At 41.4% G+C, this 17,207-nt stretch overlaps 1 protein-coding gene and 1 long non-coding RNA gene across 17 annotated transcripts in view; one reads left to right on the plus strand and one right to left on the minus strand.

The window, feature by feature from the left end:
• STAG1 (STAG1 cohesin complex component) overlaps positions 1–9,612 on the plus strand; it is a 438,539-nt gene extending 428,927 nt beyond the window's left edge. For all 16 annotated transcript variants that reach the window (XM_035278838.3, XM_078354162.1, XM_078354165.1 and 13 more), the window contains 5 exons: positions 2,012–2,186; positions 4,286–4,396; positions 5,256–5,370; positions 7,417–7,497; positions 7,586–9,612. In XM_035278838.3, the coding sequence (XP_035134729.1) occupies positions 2,012–2,186; positions 4,286–4,396; positions 5,256–5,370; positions 7,417–7,497; positions 7,586–7,609 (506 nt within the window). In that variant the 3' untranslated portion in view covers positions 7,610–9,612. The remainder of the gene's footprint in view (positions 1–2,011; positions 2,187–4,285; positions 4,397–5,255; positions 5,371–7,416; positions 7,498–7,585) is intronic.
• Positions 2,239–10,327, minus strand: LOC103788833 (uncharacterized). The gene is made up of 3 exons (XR_013528626.1): positions 10,182–10,327; positions 5,242–5,367; positions 2,239–2,487 (listed from the first exon to the last, which is right to left on the minus strand). It is a non-coding gene; the product is annotated as an uncharacterized LOC103788833 (long non-coding RNA).
• Between the last annotated feature and the right edge of the window lie 6,880 nt (positions 10,328–17,207).

Raw genomic sequence — 17,207 nt, forward strand, 5'->3', positions numbered from 1 at the left:
AAAAGAAAACTTCTTTGTCATTTGATTTACAAAATGATTAAGATGGGTTGCACTGCAGAACCCTTAGGGTGCAGAGTTTCATCCTTCAGAGATGTAAATGAGAAAGTATTACAAGAAATATTTTCATTGAGGAATCTCTAAAGGATTAGAAGCAGCTATTTAAGAGGAGTGAATTCATCCTGGGATTATCCATTCATTCATTAAGTTTCCGCCAAGTGCCTTCCTAAGAACTGCACCAGTTGCAACAGATTAGGTATTAATCTGCTGTGAGTGCAGATAGAAAGAGGGAGAACAGAAACAGGCTGATGGATTTCACCATGGTCAGTGCTCTGATGCACCAAACACAGGTGGTTCTGGGAACATATAGACAGTGACCAAACTTTTAATGAATACAGAAAAATTTTTCTGGAAAAGATGACACGTAGTAGACAGCTGACAGATGAGTTTACCAGGTTCAGAACCTAAGTGATAATAATCTTTTTATCATAAAATTTTAAGTGTCATAGAAAATAAAAGTTTTGAATTAAATGTTGAATGAAGTGTTATGAACAGATGATGAAACGGGTCTTCGTTAACTAAGAAGAGATTCCATAGTGAGCTTCAGATTAGAGGAATTAATTTAACCAGACAATGGGTATTTCCAGGCACAGAAAAGCCAATCTAGAATGTACACGTGTCTAACAAAATATCAGAAACCTGAGAAATAGGATGCTCGATGGCAAAGGATGAATCTAACACACACATCTCTGAGACTTAAGGAGAGGAAAAGCAATGGGATTCATATTATACATTGTGATTAAAATTCTTGAGAAGGAAAACCAAAGCAGTAATACTTTTTAAGAAGCCTTATCATATTTAGAATAATTTAGAATGTTTGTAGAAACTTGGCTGAGGATAGTAGCTCATGCCTTTAATCCCAGCACTTTGGGAGATGGGTGGATTGCTTTGAGCTCAGGAGTTTGAGAGGCAACACAGGCAACCTAGGCAACACAGCAAAACCCCATCTCAAAAAAATAAATAAATAAAATAAAAACTTTAGGTAATATTTTATCAGGATAGTTTGTAAATAATGCTTTAACCTGCTCAAATCTTTATAAACCATCTTCACCTGGGTGCATTGGTGCATGCTTGTAATCCCAGCACTTTGGGAGGCCAAGGCAGGTGGATCACCTGAGGTCAGGAGTTCGAGACCAGCCTGGCCAACATGATGAAACCCCCGTCTCTACTAAAAATACAAAAATGAGCTGGATGTGGTGGTGGGTGCCTGTAATCCCAGCTGCTTGAGAGGCTAAGTCAGTAGAATCACTTGAACCCAGAGGCAGAGGTTGAAGTGAGCTGAGATCTTACCACTGCCCTCTAGCCTGGGCAACAGAGCAATTTCTATCTTTAAAAAAATTTTTTTAAAGAATGGTAAATGGGGATTCAGTAGGGGTAATCAGGGAAGGCTTCTCTGAAAGACGTAGAGGCATGAAAATGGTGTACCTCTCAACCCATCTCCACATGTATAACTTGGCAAAAAGTTATTGATCAATGTCCAGTTGTGCAAAGGGATTTGCTTATTTCTCCACAAAAGCCAATCAGACTTTAATTGCTACTGACTGGAACCCCTTCGAGGCCCAGGAAATAGGCCTTTTGTTGCTTGAGCAAAGAAAAGCAGGAGAGGTCTCCGGCTGGCTGCAATCTTCTTCTAGGATGAATGAATCTTTATAGATGGAGGGACTTAAAGAGATGATGATGTGATGATAGCTAACATTCAGTGGTTACATACACTACCTCATTTAGTCCCTAAAACTTTGTGAGGTTAGGTAATGATGTCCCCATTGTATATATGAGAAAACTCAACTTTGGAAGTTTAATGACTTACACAAAGTCATATAAATAAGTGGTGGAACTGGGATTTAAAATAGGCAGTTCTAATTGCAGAGCCACACTCTTCACAACTCTATGCTATAACTGTAACCAGAGTTCACTCCACCCACGATATTCTGTGACCCTAACTGGAATTTTACAGATGAGAGTCTGGATAACACATGGCTTAACAGGACTGACACGATGATTCAGACGCCTGGCCCCCTGCCAGCACCACAGCTCACATCCACTGTACTGCGGGAGAACAGCCGGCCCATGGGAGAGCAAATTCAAGAGCCCGAGTCTGAACATGGTTCTGAACCAGACTTTTTACACAAGTAAGTAGCAAAAATTAGTCGTCTTGGCAAAAAAAAAATTTAAAGAAGGTAAAACTATTTAATAAAAACTTTATTTGTTCATGAGAAATGAAGCCACAAAGGGTAAGCACTTTATGTAAGAAGAGCTATAAAAAGTCTGCAAACATTTTTGGGGATATTAGTTCCTGGAAGTTCACAGATCTTTAAATGTATGGTGTCTTACCAAGTGCTAATTTTCGTCTGAGTGTGCATTTTCATTGGACAGGTCTGTTTCTTCTCAGGGACTTGCCCAGAAGATAATGCAGGTTACTTCCTTGAAAACCTGTAAGAGCTTATGTTATCAGTAGTCTGAACACCAAATAAATAGACTGTATTACCTTTATCATCCATTTAATTAATATTTTGTCTTGTTACATTTATGTTTTAAACTCAAACTTCTCAGGGATTAAGAATTTTTAAAATCTAACTTGATAAATTCTGAGAATAGTTGCCCTCAAAAAGAGAATCAAGGTCTTACTTTTCTCAATGCTTGTAATTAAAATGTTTTCTAGTACACAGGCCTCTGAAAATTGTAGAGAAGGCAGAGAGTGATGGTGTGTTTTGCTTATAAAAATCTTAACTTATTGTTGTTTTCCATCCAACTTTGAAATTCTCTGAGCTCCTCACTTGTGTTTCTATGTATAGTGAAGTAATGCTGTGAATTACTCTGATGGATAAGAGGAAGAACTCTTACTTGAACTGAACAAATTTAGTTAGCTTGAAAATAGACAGTGTTAGAAGTATCAAATTCTGGGTTTTCATAAGGCCCCTTTGCTCTAAAGGATCAGCCTTCAAACCCAGGAGGATACTCACTGTCAGCCATGGTAAAACTGGGCATTCTTGTGCTGCTGAGTGTCCTAGAAGGTGGTTTGCCTTATGGCCAGCATCCCTAGATGAGTGACCTAACCAGTATCCCCACCCCTTTCCTACAAGGTGAGTTTCTCCTTGTTTTAGCAGCCTGCCTTGCCTCTCTGACCTTAGCGTTTGTCAGTCCCTGTGGCCATGGTCTGCCTTCTTTTCCCTGTTCCAGGTTTATAGGTTTTAGTACCACATGATATAAAGACAGTTACTTAGACACAACTTCATGTGGCAGTTTGTATTAGCTAAAAAATCACTAAATTTTAAATCCTATAAAATTCCCAGCTGGACATGGTGGCTCTCACCTTTTAATCCCAGCACTTTGGGACGCTGAGGCGTGTAATCACTAGAGTTCAGGAGTTTGAGACCAACCTGGGCAACATGGCAAAACCCAATCTCAGCAAAAATATACAAAAATTAGCCAGGCATGGAGGCATATGCCTGTGATCCCAACTTGCTCAGAAGGCTAAGGAATAAGAATTGCATTGAACTCAGGAGGTAGAGGTTGCAGTGAGCCAAAATTGCACCACTGCACCCCAGCCTGGGTGACTTAGTGAGACTGTCTCAACAACAAAAAAAGAAAATTAGCCAGGCGTAGTGCCACATGCCTGTGGTCCCAGCTACTTGGGAGGCTGAGGTGCGAGGATCACTTGGAGCCCGGGAGGCAGAGGTTATAGTGAGCCGAGATCATACCACTGCATTCTAGCCTGGGTGACAGAGTGAGACCCCATCTTAAAAAAAAAAATTCCTAAGAGGCATGTTGATGCACATTTCCATGTGACAGTAAGTTTAGAATACAAGTCGAGATTTGACTCCATAAAGACTGAGAAAAAATGCTATATTCTTCCTTGCTGAATTCTGGAGAGCCTGAGCTGCCAGGCCAACATAATTTCTGTTAGTTAGGGGTCTGCTATCCGGCTAGGTACACCTGTGAGTGGGGCAGCAGCCCAAGACAGAGGTCTGAGGACCCTTGTTTGGCAGAGATTTGGGGAACAAAGTTGATAGTTTAAGCATCTAACAATTAGCCTCAGCCAGCCTCTCTTGGAGACTTACAGATATCTTTGGGCAACTTACTGCCTTTTTTATAAAAAGGCACCAGAATAAATCCAGCTAATTCCTCCTACATGGGTTTAAGTGAACCTACCTTGGCTTTCTTAGCATGGAGCTCATTAGCTAAATTCATCATCTGCTGCCACAAAATTAATAATAGCATCCTCTTTTAGTCCTCAGATGCAGATCTCTTGGTTAGGCCAGCCGAAGTTAGAAGACTTAAATCGGAAGGACAGAACAGGAATGAACTACATGAAAGTGAGAACTGGAGTGAGGCATGCTGTGTAAGTGTTACATTGAGTATCACAAGAACCTAACAACTATGTGATGCCTGTTATTTTGTGAAATGACTTGGGTCCATCTTTGATGTTTGGTCTTAGGACTTAAAATTATAATTCTTATTATGCTGTGCAGCATAGGATAGGAAAGGAGGGCAATGGGTTCTTAACACTTTCAGCATTTAAATCCTAGTTCTGCCCCTTGGCAGCTGCATGGCCGTGGGCAAGCTCTAAAACATCTGTGCTGGCCGGGCATGGTGGCTCACACCTGTAATCGCAGCACTTTGGGAGGCCAAGGTGGGCAGATCACTTGAGATCAGGAGTTCAAGACCAGCCTAGCCAACATAGTGAAAACCCATCTCTACTAAAAGTACAAAAATTAGCCAGGCATGGTGGTGGGCACCCAAATCCAAGCTACTCAAGGGGCTGAGGAATGAGAATCGCTTAAACCCAGGAGGCAGAAGTTGCAGTGAAGCGAGACCACACCACTGCACTCCAACCTGGGTGACAGAACGAGACTCCGTCTCAAAAAATAACAAAAAACAAAGGTTCCTCATTTGTAAAATTAGTATGATAATAGTACCAATAAGAATTTTAGAGGAATTGACACATAGCTAAATAAATGTTAACAACTGTTGTTATTGAATCTAAAATTGTACTTCCTTTTGATGTGTGAGATGAAATCTTCAATGAACCAAAGGAATGATTCTAAATTGTCTTGGGGTTCAGTATAATAATTTATGTAGTCTGCAGGTCATGATTAGAAGGTATACTTGAGTTGGTTAGAAGAGCTAATCTGAGAAACAGCCAGGCCTCCAAATGGTGGAGACTGATTAGCTTTCTGACTATACCTTTTTCTTATCAGTCGGGGTCTAATGGAGGAAGATGCTGAGCCCATCTTTGAAGATGTGATGATGTCATCCCGAAGCCAGTTAGAAGATATGAATGAAGAATTTGAAGACACCATGGTTATCGATCTGGTAGAGAAATCACATTTTTCTTTTGTTAAAATATGTGGGGGCATTGGTGTAAGGTGATCTTCTCAGGCCAGGTACAATGGCTCACACCTATAATCCCAACACTTTGGGAGGCCGAGGCGGGTGGATCACCTGAGGTTGGGAGTTCCAACCTGACCAATATGGAGAAACCCATCTCTACTAAAAATACAGAATTAGCTGGGCATGGTGGCACATGCCTGTAATCCCAGCTACTCGGGAGGCTGAGGCAGGAGAATAACTTGAACCAGGAGCTGGAGGGTTGTATAAGTCGAGATCGTGCCGTTACATTTCAGCCTGGGCAACAAGACCAAAACTCAGTCTCAAAAGAAAAAAAAAAAAAAATCCTCTTATTCTCAGAATTCTGGGAGGGTGAGATGAGGAAGAGGTAACATTGACCAACAACAGTGGGCATTTGGATGAGCTTGGATGTTTTTCAAGCCTGCTTTCAAAGCAGTCATATTTTGAATTCTGGCAATAACAGAAACTAGTTCTTTCTTTTTACCTTCTTAGAAGAGAGCTCATACCAGATTTCTCTCAGCACAGCATGTATATCTGGCCTCTTGTGCTTTAAATTTGAACCTGACAAAAATCCACTGTGCTTCAGCATAACTAAATGCCTATTATGGGACTTATTCAGTATGAGAAGACATGTTTGAGATATAACCATAGATGATACAAAGAACTTATTTTTTTTTAGGAATAATAATGCATGGTGGTTATGTTTTTTCAAAAGCTCTCATCAGTTATAGATAACACATTGAAGTAGTTACAGGCGAAACTACGTAAGGAAGAAAAAACAGACTCAGTAGAACAGGATTGGCCAAATGTTTGAAAATTTTTGAAACTGGGCGATGGATACATAGAAATTCATCATACTGCTTTTTCTGTGTATTTGCTAAGGCTGCCTTAAATACCACAGATGGAGTGATTTAAACAGATCTTTATTTATTTATGAGAAAGAGTCTCCCTCTGTCACCCAGCCTGGAGTGCAGTGGTGCGATCTTGGCTTACTGCAACCTCTGCCTCCCAGGTTCAAGCGATTCTCCTTCTCAGCCTCCCGAATAGCTGGGACTACAGGCATGTGCCATCATGCCCAGCTAATTTTTGAATTTTTAGTAGAGACCAGGTTTCACCATGTTGGCCAGGATGGTCTCACTCTCTTGACCTTGTGATCTACCCACCTTGGCCTCCCAAAGTGCTGGGATTACAGGTGTGAGCCACCATACCTAACCCAGAAATTAATTTTTTTATCACATTTTTCGAAGCTAGAAGTCCTGAGGTGAAGGTGATTTCTTTTGGGGCTTCTCTCCTTGGCTTGTAGATGGCTGCCTTCTTCCTTTGCCTTTAGATGGTCTTTCCTGTATGTGTGTCTCCCCTTCTTATAAGGGCCCCAACTATATTCAATTAGGGTGCACCCATATGACCTCATTTTACCTTAATTACCTCTTTAAAGGTCCTGTCACCAAATACTGGTTTGTTCTGAGGTACTGAATCGGGACTTCAGTATACACATTTTAAAAGGGACATAATCAGCTCATAACATTCTGCTTTGTATGTTGTGAATTTTCCATGATGAAAAGTTTTTGTAAGTTTTGTAAATATAAATGAGATCATATTATTACTCCAATCTATAACCTCCCTGCCCCCACTTCCCACCTTTCCATTTACCTGCTTCGGGGTATTCAGAGATTTATCACCTAGTATTTAATCAATTTTATAATTTTTCTGTGACTTTAAAGGGAAGATATGTCCTGGGCATATAGGCCCAAAGTTATTTATATGTATTTACATGTTCAGTTTATTTATTGTAACTTGGAAGTTTTACACGTTGTTTTTGCCAACATAATTAAAAGCCAGAAGTAGTATTTTAAAAATCTGTTTCATATAAAAGCCAGATTCTCTTCTTCCTTTCAAAATTGACTCTTAGCAGTTCCATGTATTTATGATACTGTCAGAAATATTAGCTGATTATCACAATTCATTATCTTAATTTCAGAAAAAAATTAAGAAACCGATTTCTCTTTTCAGCCTCCATCAAGAAATCGGCGCGAGAGAGCTGAGCTAAGGCCAGACTTCTTTGACTCTGCAGCTATCATAGAAGATGATTCAGTAAATGTTAATTACTACTTTTTGTTTATGGTTTCTGGGTCCTGTTTATGCATGAAATTAATAATTATGTTTCTCATCATTTTTCTAGGGATTCGGAATGCCTATGTTCTGAAGTCTGAAGAAAATTTACAAATCTGGAACTCTATTATTTAGAGCTAGAGGCCTATATACTGTGATAGCTTGTATGGGGAAAAACACTTTTGATGTGATCTGATTTGTTTTTTAATCAAATGATTAAGGTCAGTTCCTTTTTGCAGTGACAGAAGAGGAGCATGTAAATTACCCAAGGGAATGTTGGTGAATGTCAACTCAGAAAGACTGACCTGAAAATCATTTGAGTCCTACTATTGGACTTATCCCAATACAGATGTGTGTGTTTTTCTGGAGGGAGGAAGAAATTTTAAATTTTTAAAACAGCTGTCAAGATAAACACTGTTATACACCTGTTTTATGAAAACTCAACATTGAGTAAAAAAAATATTTTTAACTTTATTTTCCTGTTGTACAATTTAAAAACCGTTTTAACATTTTGCCTTTTTATGTTTTAAAAGCTAACCATTTTTATTAAACCTATGAGTAAGCAGTTCATCCTAATTGCTGAAGAGTGTTTTGGAGCTCACTGGATTTGGTTGACCTTGTGGAACACAAATATGAAGGAGCAGAACATTGACAAGCTAAGACGAAATTCTGATACAGTGCATCTCTGCCAAAAACCACACACCCTCTGTGGATATGGATATGAATTCCCAGATTTTATATACTCTTGAATAAAAAGGTTTATTTTTATTTATAAGTGGGCATAAAATAAGAAATGTCCTTGCAGCCATTTTTCCAACAGATGCTGTACACCGTTCATTTTATATAGACTAGGGAGATTCGAATACAGTGCATTTTCTATTGGTATTTGTTCTGTGCATTTTTAGCAACTTCTACCAGCAAATAAAGTATTCTCAGTAAAACAAAAATGGTTCTCAAGTTATCAGTTTGCTGTTTTTACCACTTATTTCATGCCCTGCCAAATTCAAGTTACACAGATTTCCGTTTTCTTAAGATAATCATGAAGAAATCCTTTATCATTCAAAAGTAATTTTAAGTGTAACATAACTGTGTCTACTTCCCATGCACTTAATACCCTTATGCGCTAATTTTGTGAATTAAGTTTACTGATTATAGAAGTATGTGCCGCATAGAAGTCTGTGCTTAGAGGGTGAAGTTCCTAAGCTTACCTTGAATTACAGCTACATTTCAGTGTTAAATGTGCATATTAAGAATACTTCTTTTGGGGAAAGAAATTATGAATCTTCAGGACAGTCTACAATGGTTTAGAGTTACATTCTGCCTAGACTCTTACGACTTGCTGCTATTGTTTTTAAAAGCCCGCTTAGTTTCTTCCTTTCTGATTTCTAAAGTAAGCCTCAGAATTTCCAAACCAATCCATCCACAGCTGTTCTGGGCTGGTTTTTAAAGTAGCTGCAACAGAATCATGAGGCTTTCCCTTTTTATGAAATACGAAAAATGTTTTTAAAAATTCTGCGCACCCAGTGATCATCTTTTGTGCGGGAAAGCAAGATGGATGATTTTATTCATCCTTTTAGTAAACAGACATGAAACATTTTTCTCAACATTTGTACAGTTCTGAAAAACTTGGTCACCAAAAATGTTTTCTCTGCTAATTCAGCAATTCTTGGGCTCCAGTTAGTTAGGGGAGCTGGGGCATCAATTTCTCCCAGAATTGTGGGCTTCACTAGAAGTGAACGTGCAGGAATGACTGGACTGTCTACCCCAGCCCTGCCTCCCTGTGGTTTTGGCCGGGGAGCAAGCTGTGAGGTGCCCTGCCACATGCACAAACTGATCCCTTGTGTGACAGTCTCGTATCAAAAACAGACGCCGACAGAATTGTAGACTACCATGCCACACACAAAAAAGGCTTAATATCTACTCCAATGGGTTTCCAGTTCAGTTTGAAGTCAATCAAATTTTTGTATTTTCGGTGTCTCCTTGATTGGTTTTGCTAGTAATTCTGTAAATTGTACATTTGCAATATGAGGTTTTTTTTCCTTTTGTACAATTTGAAACTGATGCTTCACCTTTCCTTTAATAAACTATTCAAAATCAGGCTTGTGGTAGTCATCCTATTGTTCCTACTAGGTATGGCTTTAGAGAGATGATTTCCTGTCCTGTGGCTCTTGAGAGAGTTTGCAATTTCTGACAATCTGTTAAATGACAGCAAGCTAACCATATTAGTGAGGGGGTGGTTTTGTTGTTTGTTTTTTTTGTTTTTGTTTTTGTTTTTTTTTTAAAGAAAGCAGAATTTAGGACTAGCTCACTAACTTTCATTCCTCAGATTTCTTTGGAGTGTGGGTAGGCCAAGTCATCTGTTTAGGAGGAATCTCTTGCAAACTGAGTTTTGCATGAGGCATTCAGGGAACATCCACTGGCCTGTAGCCTGGGACCTCCCAGCTTGAGATTTTGGGTTTATATGCAAAATTACACCCTGGCAGTGCCCTTTTGTGAAAACCACATAGATTGAACGCAGCTATAGAAATGAGGTTTTCAGCAAGGCATGATAGCTAACACCCATGATCCCAGCACTTTAGAAGGCCACCGTGAGTGGATCACTCGAGCTCGAGACCAGCCTGGCAACATGGTGAAACTCTGTCTCTACAAAAAAATACAAAAATTACCTGGGTGTGGTGGTGCACACCTGTAGTCCCAGCTACTTGGGAGGCTGAGGTAGGAGGATGGCTTGAGCCCGTAATGTGGAGGTTGTTGCCGAGTGAGCTGAGATTGCACCACTACTGAACTGCAGGCTAGGTAACAGAGCCAGACCCTATTTCAAAAAAAAAAAAAAGGTTTTGGCATTAGACATCCTCACTCAAGAAGTCATACCCTATATACTTCATGGGTCTGGCATTATGGGCTGAGTTCATGAAATGGCCTAATATGCCTATGCAGAAAAGGCAAAGGTGTGGAAGACAAATCAGCAAGTAAGCTTACCAGGCAGCCAAGGAAGGAAGGTGATATAAGAATGGTCTGTTCAACAGCTCACCTTGATGGTTACAAGAATATGAGACTATCAGGACTGTCCCTCGGGTCAGGCTTGCAAATCTCCCACTTCTGGCTTGACTGTAACTCCCTGTTTGGCCCTGTTCCCAGGTAAGAGTCCATCAAGCAGGGACTAGTATTCATGGGAAACAGGTTTGATGCCACACAGGCTTGGCTTTTTTTTTTTTTTGAGACAGAGTCTCAGTCTGTCACCCAGGCTGGAGTACAGTGATGTGATCTCAGCTCACTGCAATCTCTGTCTCCAGGGTTCAAGGGATTCTCCTGCCTCAGCCTCCCAAGTAGCTGGAATTACAGGCACCCACCACCACACCTGGCTAAGTTTTTTATTTTTAGGCTTTCACTTTGGCCAGGCTGGTCTTGAACTCCTGAGCTCAAGCAGTCCGCCTGCCTTGGCCGCCCAAAGTGCTGTGATTATAAGACTGGGCCACTGCACTCGGCCATAGGCTTTTCATATTAGACCAAGCTCAGATACGATTCTATCCCTGCCCCTTCTGAGTGTCTTGTCCTGTAGTGATCTCTATCTGGTATCACTCTAAAAAGGATCTTTCTGCTCCCAAGGGCACATAAAGGGGGTATTTTCACCACCCAGGACAGTAGGAACATGATCAAAACTATTGAGGTTGCCACATTGGCTAGAATATGCCAGCTGGATTCCACGAAGGCCCCAAACTGGGGCAGCTCTCGCTTGGAATTGTAGAAATCCCATGCTGACATGAGAGGTACACAATATGAGGACCAATAGTTCTCTCTAAAAGGGTAAAGCCATAGCCCTCCAGAAATCCTTTAAAACCTGAAAGACAGAATAGTCACATCTGTTGAATAGGTGAAGTGGCTGATTCATCAACTCCATCAAGAGTTAACTCCACATGTGGTTGAGTATCCTTCACAGGCTTCTTTGGCCGGACAGACCACATCGTAAGCAGCAGTACCAGGACAAACTATCAGTCCAACCAGAGGCAGAAAGTTGGGCTGGGGAGACCAAGACAGGGTCAGAAAAAAAAGAAGCTAGAAGAACTTTGCAACAAAAGCACTTTTTAACAAGCATTAGAAGGCTGTGTTATAGATATGCCCCCCATTACTCTAGCAACTTGAAAAGATGACTGGCTATCTCTGTTGGCACTGCTTTGCAAGGGATTCATTCATCCAGGACATAGGAAAGCCGTCTAAATGTAGCTTTTTGGATTCTTTGAGACACAAGCCCAAGGGAACAGACCACCAACCTCCCTCACCCCTACTCTTATGCCAACCCTTAGAAATCCATCTCACTTTCCTCATCAGTTGAGTGGCAGTACTTCAAAATTGTTACAACACAGGCTTAGGGTCAAACCCATCAGAGTTCAAATCCAAACTTCACCACTTGTTAGCTGTGTGGCTCAAGAGTAACCGGCTTAACACAAAGCAGAGGCAAGACCAACAAGACCTTAGCAGTGCCTCCTACACCACAGCTCACCATATTATGTGCTCTCAGTTTAAAGGCAGACACTTGTCAGCCCTCTGCTCAGTGAACTCAAGTATTTCCCATTTACAAAATAAAGTTTTTTCTTTTTCCTTTAATGTGAGGGCACCAGCTGGGAAAGGCATTCCCACACAACAGCCAAGAAAATACTCAACTGTCACTACTCTCAAGGCATTCCGTGGTCCATAGAGGCTGGTCCGCTTGATAAAACTTCCAAGATCTTGCATCTTCGGTTCTCTCTGACCAGCCGGGTTTCTGTATGGGAGTTTCCCCACCATCCAAGGCTTCCCTAAAGCTGCTAGCTCAGGCGCTCTCCTGAGCTGGTTCCTCTACCATACCAATATCCAGATTGCACAACCTGGTGAAACAATGCTTGGACTCGTCCCTCCAAAAGGGGGGGCGGGGTGGAAATAGCTCGTATGTACTTTTTTTTTTGAGATGGAGTCTCTCTCTTGCCCAGGGTGAAGTGCAGTAGCACGATCTCAGCTCACTGCAATCTCCACCTCCCAGGTTCAAGTGATTCTCCTGCCTCAGCTTCCAGAGCAGCTGGGATTACAGATGCTCGGCTAATTTTTGTATTTTTAGTAGAGCCATGTTGGATAGGCTGGTCTCAAACTCCTGACCTCATGATCTGCCTGCCTTGGCCTCCCAAAGTGCTGGGATTACAGGCGTGAGCCACCATGCCTGGCCTGTATGTACTCTTGTATGGACCATAGGAGAGAACATGAAAGCAAGAACTGTGGGCTCAGAAAACTCACTAGGCAACCAAGGGATTGACAGACTCCAAGACCACCTATATAGGCTAAGGACTCTGGAGAACAGGGAGCTCTGGAAGTGGCACTGGAGCAGAGGAATGCAACAAAATGTGGATCTGGAGTTAGTCTGGTAACTGAGAACAGGATTTCCAGCTTAGTGAGAGGCCACAGAGATCAGTGAAGAGACTGCTGCAAGTCTTCAGAGCCCAACTAGGATTGGTAATTGAAGGAAAGAGGAAAGATGCTTTAAAAAAAAAAAAAAAAAAAAAGGAATGACTCTTAATGGCTACTGGGAATGTGGGGTAGGGGGAAATATTTTTGAAATGGGAAAAGTGGAGAATAAACAGTCAAACATTAAGTTGACCTTGAAATAATGATTCACTATCCATGCAGTGCTTACAGATCTCTGGAGCCAAGGGCTTGGAACAAGGGAAAACCATCAGTAGTGGGAGGGTCAGCCCTGGGTTTTCACCACAGAAGAAAGCAGAGGATGCCCAGGGGAGCGTCTTGGATCAGCACTCCATGATTGGTCCTTATGCTCAAACTTAATCTCCAGTTCTGGTAAAACTATTAATGATTTACTTAGTAAAATCAAGTCAACAGTGTGGAGGAAAAGCTTTATTTTATTTTATTTTTTTTTTTTTTTTGAGACGGAGTTTCGCTCTTGTTACCCAGGCTGGAGTGCAATGGCGCAATCTCGGCTCACCGCAACCTCCGCCCCCTGGGTTCAGGCAATTCTCCTGCCTCAGCCTCCTGAGTAGCTGGGATTACAGGCACGCGCCACCGTGCCCAGCTAACTTTTTGTAATTTTTAGTAGAGACGGGGTTTCACCATGTCGACCAGGATGGTCTCGATCTGTTGACCTCGTGATCCACCCGCCTCGGCCTCCCAAAGTGCTGGGATTACAGGCTTGAGCCACCGCGCCCGGCCAAAAGCTTTATTTTTATTAAAATGGAGTCTCACTCTGTAACCAGGCTGGAGTACAGTGGCACAATCTCGGCTCACTGCAACCTCCGCTTCCCGGGTTCAAGCGATTCTCCTGCCTCAGCCTCCCGAGTAGCTGGGACTACAAGCATGTGCCACAACACCTCGCTAATTTTTTGTATTTTTAGTAGAGATGGGGTTTCACCATGTTGGCCAGGATGGTCTCGATCTCTTGACCTCGTAATCCACCCACCTCAGGATTACTGGTGTGAGCCACCACGCCTGGCCAAGGAAAAGCTTTAAAGTGGTTTACAAGCAAAAAGGACTAATTCATTTTCATAACAACCACTCAGTTACTAATTCAGGCAACTTAATCATGTTATCTTCAATTTAAAGACACAATGAACTACAAAGAAGTCTTGAACTTGTGAAGGTTTATTATTGATAGAGCTGTAGTGATTCTGAAACTTGTATCTATGGTAGCCCTGAGCAAATGATTGAAATACACTGAGGATACTGAGAGCCAGGGTAAGAGAGACCAATTGTGGTAAGAGAGACCAACACAGAATGGGGGAAGACAAAGAAGCACCCATGTTATTGGATTAAAAGTTTCAGTATGAACTCATGATTTAAAAATTCAACATACTTATTCACATATACATGCATATATATACACATGCATATTTGCATAAATTTTCCAAGTTGTCTGCTGAAATGCCTCAAAGCAATGATAACTCCAGTATCTATGTGGACATCTAGTGCCAATTTTAACCTCTAAATGATATAACTGCTAAAAGAAAACAAGAAACTACTACCACATACCTATTAAAGAAACTCCTTGGGGAAATTGCTAATTCCTGGCCTGAGCAAGGAAAATGTAAGCCTGGAGCATTATCTTGTCAGAATAAGGAGATACTAAAAAAAAATCAGTGGGACATAGTAAAAGGACTTGGGGAGCCAGCTTGAAGGACCTCCTACTAATCAAACTGGGTCATTTTAAGCATCTAAATGAGTAACATTAAATTTTTTTAAAAAAATTAAGTCCAGGGCCGGGCGCAGTGGCTCACGCCTATAATCCCAGCACTTTGGGAGGCCGAGGCAGGTGGATCACGAGGTCAAGAGATCCGGACCATCCTGGTCAACATGGTGAAACCTTGTCTCTACAAAAATACAAAAAATTAGCTGGGCATGGTGGTACGTGCCTGTAATCCCAGCTACTCAGGAGGCTGAGGCAGGAGAATTGCCTGAACCCAGGAGGTGGAGGTTGCGGTGAGCCGAGATTGCACCATTGCCCTCCAGCCTGGGTAACAAGAGCAAAACTCCATCTCAAAAAAAAAAAATTAAGTCCAGTCCAGGTGTAGTGGCTCACGACTGTAATCCCAGCACTTTGGGAGGCTGAGGCAGGCAGATCACAAGGTCAAGAGATCGAGACCATCTTGGCCAACATGGTGAAACCCTGTCTCTACGAAAATACAAAAATTAGTTGGGTGTGGTGGCGCACACCTGTAGTCCCAGCTACTCGGGAGACTGAGGCAGGAGAATTGCTTGAACCCAGAAGGCGGAGGTTGCAGTGAGCCGAGATCGCACCACTGCACTCCCACCTGGCACCTGGCACCAGAGTGAGACTCTGTCTCAAAAAAAAAAAAAAAAAAAAAATCAAGCTCAAAATGATACTAAGAAAACAAAAACAGGAGAAGAGAAAGCTCTTCCTTAGCTAGAGTTCCAACTAATAAATGTAGATATGAGAGGGTTAGGAACTCAACATTTGACAAGAATCGTCAATGAATACTAAAATTATGGGGTGAAAGTTTATTTAATTTTTTGAGACAGCATCTAGATATGTCACACAGGCTGGAGTGCAGTGGTACAATCTTGGCTCACTGCAACCCCTGCCTCCCAGGTCCAAGCGATTCTCCTGCCTCAGCCTACCGAGTAGCTGGGATTACAGGCGCGATTTTTGTCTTTTTAGTAGAGATGGGGCTTCACCATGTTGGCCAGTCTGGTCTTGAACTCCTGATCTAAGGTGATCTGCCCACCTCGGCCTCCCAAAGTGCTGAGATTACAGGCATGAGCCACCTCACCTGGCCCGGGTCAAAGTTTACTGACAGACAAGATTAAATAATGCCTCACAAATTAGTTATCAGTTCCAAAGAGAAAATGTGGAAAAACCTTTACAGCCACCACTTTAACCATGTGATCAGAATCAATCACCAACAGCAGGAAAAACTGACATCATGTGTTTACTAATGTGATACACTGAAGGGAATATGTGTTAGTCTTATCTAAATCTAAACCTCAGGAAACAGACACTCCAAACTGAAGGAAACTCTACCAAATAACCAGCAAGTAAGCTTACCTCAAAAATGTCAACATCATGAAAGGCAGGCTATGTAAGACAAAGAACCTCATTCCTAGGAGATACACACAAGTCTTTGGGAACACAAGGTCATGAATCTGCAACTGACTTTCAAAGGGGTCAATTAATTATATTTTATATGTTATATAATTATATATTTCATATAATTATATAATATGAATATATCATATATAATCCTGTTAGAAATAATTATACATTATGAATTATATTGATACAATTAGTACAGCTAACAATATAGAATATACATATTCTATATTATATATATACATATGGAAGAAATGAAGCAAATGTAGAAAATATTAACAACTGGAGAATCTAGATGAAGTGGAAACAATACAGTTCTTGCAACATTTCTATAGGCTTAAAATTTTTCACAATTAAGTTTTTTTTTGGCCGGGCGCGGTGGCTCATGCCTGTAATCCCAGCACTTTGGAAGGCCAAGGCAGGTGGATCACAAGAGATCGAGACCATCCTGGTCAACATGGTGAAACCCCATCTCTACTAAAAATACAAAAAATTAGCTGGGCACGGTGGCACGTGCCTGTAATCCCAGCTACTCAGGAGGCTGAGGCAGGAGAACTGCCTGAACCCAGGAGGTGGAGGTTGCGGTGAGCCGAGATCGCGCCATTGCGCGATTACCCAGCCTGGGTAACAAGAGCGAAACTCCGTCTCAAAAAAAGAAAAAAAAAAGTTTTGTTTTTTTTTTTAATGTTAAGAACACGTTTCTGGAAATAACCTAAGTCAACATAGCGTACTATACCTTACTGAACATCTGTTCTGCTAACACATATACTACAATTGCAAACATCACATTTAATCCTCAATTCATGGGGGGATTAGGTGGTAGGAAGGGCATATGACATAATACGCCCTATCTATATTATAAAAATATGTCCTATCTATATTTTTTAAATAAACTGAAACCTAAGAAATACTTTGCCTTAAAAGCTTATCATCTGGACCAGGAGCGGCGGCTCACACCTATAATCCCAGCACTTTGGGAGGCCAAGAGGGGCAGATTGCCTGAGCTCAGGAGTTCGAGGAGAGCCTGGGAAACACAGTGAAACCCTGTCTCTACTAAAATACAAAAAAAATTAGCCGGGCATGGTGGCATGCACCTGTAGCCCCACCT

This window comes from Callithrix jacchus, chromosome 17 (genome assembly GCF_049354715.1).
Source record: "Callithrix jacchus isolate 240 chromosome 17, calJac240_pri, whole genome shotgun sequence".
Taxonomy (NCBI): domain Eukaryota; kingdom Metazoa; phylum Chordata; class Mammalia; order Primates; family Cebidae; genus Callithrix; species Callithrix jacchus.